The 7679-nt window shown below is 36.3% G+C and overlaps 1 protein-coding gene across 1 annotated transcript; it reads right to left on the bottom strand.

Moving 5' to 3' along the window:
* Positions 1 to 2785: 2785 nt before the first annotated feature.
* On the bottom strand, positions 2786 to 6719 carry LOC103805564 (uncharacterized protein C15orf41-like; the record flags this gene model as incomplete). The annotated part of the gene is made up of 3 exons (XM_009078218.1): positions 2786 to 2867; positions 6235 to 6284; positions 6640 to 6719. Coding segments are annotated over 3 exons (212 nt in total), but the record flags the coding sequence as incomplete, so codon positions are not given.
* Between the last annotated feature and the right edge of the window lie 960 nt (positions 6720 to 7679).

The following is a 7679-nucleotide window of genomic DNA, read 5'->3' as shown; positions in this document are numbered from 1 at the left end:
AAAAAGAAGTTCAAGCTTCTTGGCCCAAGTATTGGTCCAGAAGCTACAGAGTTATAATTCTGCACCTTAAAATATCTTTTAGCTCTAGCATGGATTAAGAGAATAATTTAACAATGGCTTGAAAGCCAGCCCACAGAAGCTTTGACAGGTACATTTATGCATTCTCAGATTTGAAAATTATGTGGAAACAGCCCTAATAAGTAGTTTGTCTACAGATTTCCCATTAATTTAGACTTCCAACAAAAATGGAGCTTCATCTTTACCATAACTTTACACTCCATAATAACCATTTAACATATCATTGTTCTTATTTGATATATACATTATTCTCATATTATATGTAACAAAGAAACCAAACATTCTTCTGCTGGTGCATGAATGAGCCACAACTACAAATTTAACATTACAGCAGAAAACACTGATCAGATTTCACATTTTATATCCAGGCTGCTACCAAGGGACATCATAGTAGGAGCCAAAGGAGGATAAAGTTCAGTACATCCCCTTATAGCTAAAAGCTTTACTAATATATTCATGGCAAAGACATAAAAAAATAAAAATCCAGTATAGAACCTAGAAATTCCTGGTGTGTGAAGCTGTCAGCCTGTTTTGAGAGAATGCTTGTATTGGCCACTTGAATCTCAGGCAACGTGTCTTTGCTGAAGAGAGGATGTGGTATATGATGCACTTCTCATGGACAGTGGATTAGTAAAATGCAACCCCAATTAGTGTGTACAGGTTTCCAATTAATTTTGGGGTGAGTGCGTAGGTGTTACTTCTGATCTGTAGCCTATGGAAGCAATCTGCTCTAGAAACAGACAAATTATGTCCTGAACCTCAAAAGGTGTTTCATGCTCCAAGACTATACTGGGGCAATGTCTATTCACTGTGTCTTTTGACTGTGCTTTCTTCTCCTGTACTAGACTTTCTGTTGCCTAGGTAAGCATAGCTGAAACAAAAAAAATGACTACTCTTGAAGAATGGTACACTGGAATAGTACACTAATATGGAAACTGCAAGAATTTAGTTCGTTTAATACATGATAAAAAATAATGGATTTGTGAGTCATAAGCCATCTTCAAAACTGGAATGAACACATATTGACAAACAAAGCCTGAATGTGTGGACCTATAGCGAATACTGTAATCTCTTCTGCTTTCCTGAGGCTTTCTTCAAGCAGTTTTGGAACTATTTTTTTCAGAGAGGAAAGGTTTTATTGCAAGCAACTCAGTAGGGTTCATCTTGCAGATGCTTAGGAAAAGCTGTTTTTTAAAAAAAAAATCCCACAACAAAACCCAAACACACCTAGAGTCTGAAAGACACATGCAATGCATAGACATAATAAAAACAAATACTTAGCATATCTGAAAGCATTATAAACAATAATTCACTACACACAAAATGTGAACAACAATTTAAGCTCTCAGATTTATATGTTTATATTCTAATGAGTTAACTCATTCTGGATGTTTTGACTTCACAGCGCAAATTTCTTTGAGGGTATTTCTAAAGATAAAACTGATGCTTATCCAAGGTCACAAAACATTAAAATTTAAATCTGATTTGTGAACTGCACAAGCTTACACAAGCCAAATAAGATGATAATCATTCGGTTGAGGATCCATTAGTGAGTCATCTAATCCATTCCCTTGTATCGTGACAGGATTGATTTCATTACCAGCTTTGATAGATGAGTGTCAAATCTAGCCTTGAATTTTTCATTGAAGGTGATTCTGTAACCTTCCCTGGCAGTTTGTTTTATACTTATTGTTCCTAGAATTGTTAAGTATTTTAACTCAACATTGTACCTGCAATTATGGCTTAAGCCTATCACCTGTATTTATACTCTTACAGTCACTTAGGAAAAATCTACCTCTTCACATTTTCATAGTGCCTTTTGGTGACCTTGCATGCAATAGTGATTCCTGTCCTTTTTTCACTTTTCTCTACAAGAGCACACTAACTCTGTTCCCTAATCATATATACAAATCTTTAAGGAAGTTTAATATGCTTTCTGATTTCTTAAATCTGTTTAAGATAGCTTAGGAGAGATGGTAATTTCTGGTAAAACCAGAAAAATTCAATGATCACACACGTTTAATACAATGCTCAACCATTAACAAAAGACTGCATTTCACTCATCTCATCACATATGGAACCCAAGCTTTAAGAAGTTATTGTTTACTATCACATTAAGAGAAAGGATGCTTTAAACAATAATCTTTGTTTCAATGATACTCATGCAAAAGAAACACTGCAGGTTGAAGGAAAAAAATGAAAATAACTTCCTAACTAATTAATCCTTAAAATAACTTTAAATATCAGGATTGTGAGAAAGACTACTTGAATTAATTCGGAGGCAGAGGACAAAAATTCAGCAGAAACTGCACAGAAAGGTAAACGAGTGAATCCTCTAGCAGTTCTTTAACACATAAAGCATTCTGAAGCTAATATTTTTTATGCTTCCTCTTAAGTCTCATAAGGCCTAGATTATGGCTAATATCTCATGACCCCAAAAGTAATACTGCAGCAGATATTAAAGCATTTTTTTCAGCTACTTATTCTATAAAATATTAATTGCAAGCCTGTGCATGTGCTGTATATATAGGGTATTAGGTAACTGAGTTCCTGCTCAGTTCTAAATCAATAAAAGATAACATGTACAGCATCAATCATTTTTTACTCTTCCTTTACTACCTAAGAGAAAGATCACTGATGCTTATTTTTCTCTTAAGCAAACAGTCACCAACATCTTTGAAGTTAGGAATTCACTGGCTAGCCTCTACTATAGATTCTTACCGATGAAAGAGAGATTGTTTTCCAAAAGCATTTCTCGGAGCAAGACTTCATGCTCATGCCCAATAGCGCTGATAGCTTTAGGTTAAGAAATACAAGATTACTCTGGAAAATAAGCAACTTCCAACAAATTCCAAATAAGCAAGGTAAAGTAATTAATCATCAAATTTATTGGCCTTCATCAGCATTTCAGAAATGATCAGTGACTTGAGCTCTAACTTCTGAAAATTCTTACAGGGATTTTCAGAAATACGTAGCACTTCCCAAAAATCAGACTACTGTATCAACAGCATACATTTCACAAAATTAACACCCATTAAACCATATTTACTCAGCATAATTAAGGGCAATATCTCCATTTTTTGTTTATTCTCCCCACAAATTTAAAGGAAAGTAGTTAATTACTTTCCAAGTTGCTCTTTACTGACCAGTTTATCAATTCTCCAGTTCAGCAAAGGATGAAAAAAACTTGTTTTATTCTTTACATTCTGAAATAGATAGGCACTACATCCACCTGAAACATCATACTGTAACAAAACAACCTTTTAACTGATTTTTCAGAAGCATGAACTACTGTCAGGGAAGGACCAGGGAAGTAATTCTTCCCCTGTACTCGGCGCTGGTGAGGCCACACCTTGAATACTGTGTACAGTTCTGGGTCCCTCAGTTCAGGAAGGATATTGAGGTGCTGGAGTGGGTCCAGATAAGAGCAACGAGGCTGGTGAAGGGACTCGAGCACAAGTGCTATGAGGAGAGGCTGAGGGAGCTGGGGTTGTTTAGCCTGGAGAAGAGGAGGCTCAAGGGGAGACCTTATCACCCTCTATAACTACCTGAAAGGAGGTTGTAGTCAGATGGGAGTTGGTCTCTTCTCACAGGCAACCAGCAGGAGGGACAAGAGGGCACAGGCTCAAGCTCTGCCAGGGGAGGTTTAGGTTGGATATTAAGAGGAGATTTTCTATGGAGAGAGTAATCAGACATTGGAATGGGCTGCCCGGGGAGGTGGTAAATTCACCATCCCTGGAGGTTTTCAAGATGAGACTGGATGTGGCACTTAGTGCCATGGTGTAGTAACCATGGTAGGGTTGGACTCGTTGATCTCTGAGGTCTTTTCCAACCTGGTTGATTCTATGATTCTGTGATTCTATGAATATTTTATACTGAAGTCCTTTTCCCTTCACTGACAGCCTGTTGATCCAATGTGCTATTCTTAGCAATATGTAGAAAAGTCACCATATTAAGTATTTTTAATGCATTCTCCTGAAGATCAAAGCTCTATTTTGGATGCTTTTAAGAAGAATTCTATGGAACATCACAATAAAACCTCTTACATTAAAAACAGTTAAGTTGCAAATTCTGTTTTGGATAACTCCTGAAAACTGAAACTACAGATCAACTTACCATTAAACACTTAATTTATATCAACACTTTATGGTGAACAACAGAAAAAATAAAAGTTCTAGGGAATCATTTCGTATGTACATACAGCTTTTATCAACTGAAACTGTGTATTATGTTAAACTCTACTAGCATTTACAGAACAAAAAGAACAAATGAAGAACAGCAAAAACCAAGAAAAATACTACAAACAGAATTTATAATGCACCATAAGCAGAAACACTTAAGAGTTAGTCTATAATAATACCTGTTATTGATGTATGGCAATGACCATGGGGCAAAACTTGTAAATAACCTCACAAGCCATTTTCTACTCATGCACTCTAGCAGCCTAGTTTCCCGTAAGCATCTGAACTATTACTGAAAAATAGCCTCTTGGCATTTACAAAGAGGTTGACTTCATACTCTAGTCCATGCATATACAATTAGATAGTTATATTTAAAATCAATATGTAATCCTTCAGAAGACATTATGCTTTTAAAACCTTAACTTTAAATTGATTTTTAACTATTTTATGCACCTGAAAATTAACATCTATTTCAGCAACATACTTGCAGTAATGCACTTACACAGCTTAGTATTAAACTTTTCTGTACCAAAATGGGCTTGAAAAACTCCTCAATATTCTTATCAATGTCACTGTGTATTCAATAACTGATTTGAGCCAGAATCTGAACAGGATATAAAAGCCTTTTCTAGAGTGCAGGCAAGTTATTAAAAACAGTTCATAATTCTGCATATGTGTCATTATTACTTTTAAACCTAACCCTTTCAGAAAAGTACACCCAGATTGTTCATCCACAAAATATTAAACTTAGATTTCTAGATATTAAAATTAGCAAACAACAACATGTTAGAAAGTGCAACTTACTAGATTAATCCACTTTCACAGAGCTTTGTTTAATCTTGTAGATAGGTCACAATGAACACTTAAAATTACAATTAAAACCACAAAATACAAAGACAATTAGAACTCTATCCTGCTGCTGTTAGTTAATGGGAGCAGGGCTGAGGCTGTAGTAGACACCAGACAAGTACTTCTAGTGAAAATAACATATTTTTAAGGAGTGGCAATCACATGTGTTACAAGATGTACTGTTTTCATGTATAACTAAACATCACTGTAGCTTTCCTAACCTGACTCTGTAGAGCAAAATCAAGATCTTCTCCCAGGATGTAAGCAGAGAGTCATGCAAGTATTCTTGAGGACTTGGCAGGGAACTGCCCTATTTGCCTGGCCAGTGATAGCAGGCCATGATTTTGAAATTGCTCTTTGGACAGCAGACTGAAACAGAAGAGCTACTCCTACAGGACTTATATTAAAACAGATTTGGGGTCTCAGCAATCATTACTAACAAATTGTAATCTTAGTTTGGAATAGTCAGTACAGCGTGGAGTTCCCTCAGTGTACCCACTGGATACTGAGGGTCTCTAATTACCACTTCAACACCAAAAAAAAAAACCCTCCCTGAAAATTCAAGCTACATAGGGGGTTTTTTTGTGTGCAGCTAATCTGATTTCCTTTAAGAAGAAGAGAAAATAAAAGAACTGCACTGGAATGCCAGATAGGAGTTTAAAAATCAATCCACCTGAATTGCACTGGAAAACATTTCAGTTAAAACTCATATTCATAATAAAGCAAAGCCATAACGTTGAACACTTATCTATGCAATTTATTAATTTGATCACAGAATAGTTGAGACTGAAAGGTATCTCCAGAGATCATCTAGTCCAACTCCACCACCCCAAGCATGGTCAACTAGTCTTAACACAAAACCAGACATGCATTTCAACTAATCAAAACCAAAGAGGTTCAATCAGGCATATGAATGTGTAGCCACCAAACTGACATCTTCCCGTGGTCCATCTGATTTTTGTTAGTGTAAGAGAAAGCTCTGCAGTGACCCTCTAGCTGATTGAATGTAAAACAGAGGAGTATGCTTTGTGAAGCAGAACTTTATGTCAGGTTAAAGCTAGACACATCTCTTCCACACAGTCTAAGCTCGTCAATTGTGCACCTAAAATTTTATGGGAAAGGATACTGTTTGATGCAGTCCACCAGTGGTCCATAACAACAGTCATTCACAGTACACTGCAGACAAATAAAAGAAGTAGTATACTGATGGGCAACTATAAAACCATTAAAGAGTATCTTAAAATAGTAATTACTTTTCTTCAAAAAGGCTATCAGATGCTGTTCAGATTTAATCACAGAAAACAAAAACTGCATGCTTTTATTCACTATAAAAGCAAGCTATTAAAAAATGAAATGCTCCCCTCACAAATACTGCATTGCCATTTATGGTGCACCCTGACCTCACTTATAGTTTATGATGACAGTAATTAAATGAGGTTTAAAATCTTTTACTCTGCTAGGCAGATAACAGCATTGGCACAGGAAAAAAAACAACCCCAAGCAAAGAAAACAAGAAAAGCGGGATTGATACCTGATAGACTTGATTTGCTAGAACTCCATCTGGAATCAGCGAAGGGTCCCGCAGCATACTATTTATTAGAGTTTTGGAGGCTAGAGAAATAAAAGACCAAAGAGAGAAAAAAACCTGTTAGCTCAATCATCTGCTTGGCAGGAATAGAGATACACTTTTCTAATTAAAATATTGATGTAAATAATTTTGAAAACTACCCAGCCAGGAACTACAAACTTACAAATTCATAGCTACTTACCTATTCTGATACAATTAAGTCTAATGGTCTTGAAACACCAAAGGATTTTATTAGCACAGGGTGAAAGCAGGCCCCTGTTTACTTAGACAAACTGGACAGTTTGTGCTTCTGAAGCATCATGCAGCTTCAAAGGAAAACTGCTTAGCCCAAAGTAAATATAATTCAAAATAACCTCCATATCCTATTAGAACTTTAGGAAGAAGATATGTACAAATTCAAAACAGCCTTTAAAAAAACTTTAAAGACTTGATTCCAGCAAAATGCCTCTAAAACCATCAAACATTTAATTTTACAATTTCTCAGAAAAAAGCCAACACTGCTGCACAAGCTGCCTCCTCCCTGGGAACAACCTTTGATGGAGCTCGGCTGGTGGTGTATTTACACCACCGAATCCTTAAGTGCAGATCAGGCTTGACACTAGGTGGGTTCCCCACTTTGCCAAGGGTTTCCTGTGTGACTTCAGAGAAATTCCTTTAACCTGTGTGCTTCAGTTGTGCAAATGAAGCGAAAAACTACTCTTTTCCTGTTCTGCATCTGTTTTGCTCCAGCTCAGGGCTAAAGCTTCATCATTCTCATCAGTGACTAAAGCCTTACATGACAGTGTGAAAAGGATTCCTGGAACTTGTGACAGGAAACGGATCTGCCAGATAAGCAGTAATGCTACTGCATTAGTGAACGTGCAAACACTTTGCTGAAAATAATGGAGACTGGCATTGTAATCTTCTTCCCAAGTTACCTCTTAAAAGCATCACATTCAGGTGAAAATAGTATTTGAAAGAAAATATTTTATTTATTTATATTT

The sequence above is a fragment of the Acanthisitta chloris genome, unplaced genomic scaffold (genome assembly GCF_000695815.1).
Source record: "Acanthisitta chloris isolate BGI_N310 unplaced genomic scaffold, ASM69581v1 scaffold46377, whole genome shotgun sequence".
NCBI lineage: Eukaryota > Metazoa > Chordata > Aves > Passeriformes > Acanthisittidae > Acanthisitta > Acanthisitta chloris.
The sequence above is the reverse complement of the archived record's forward strand: the minus strand, read 5'-3'. Positions and strand labels throughout refer to the sequence as shown.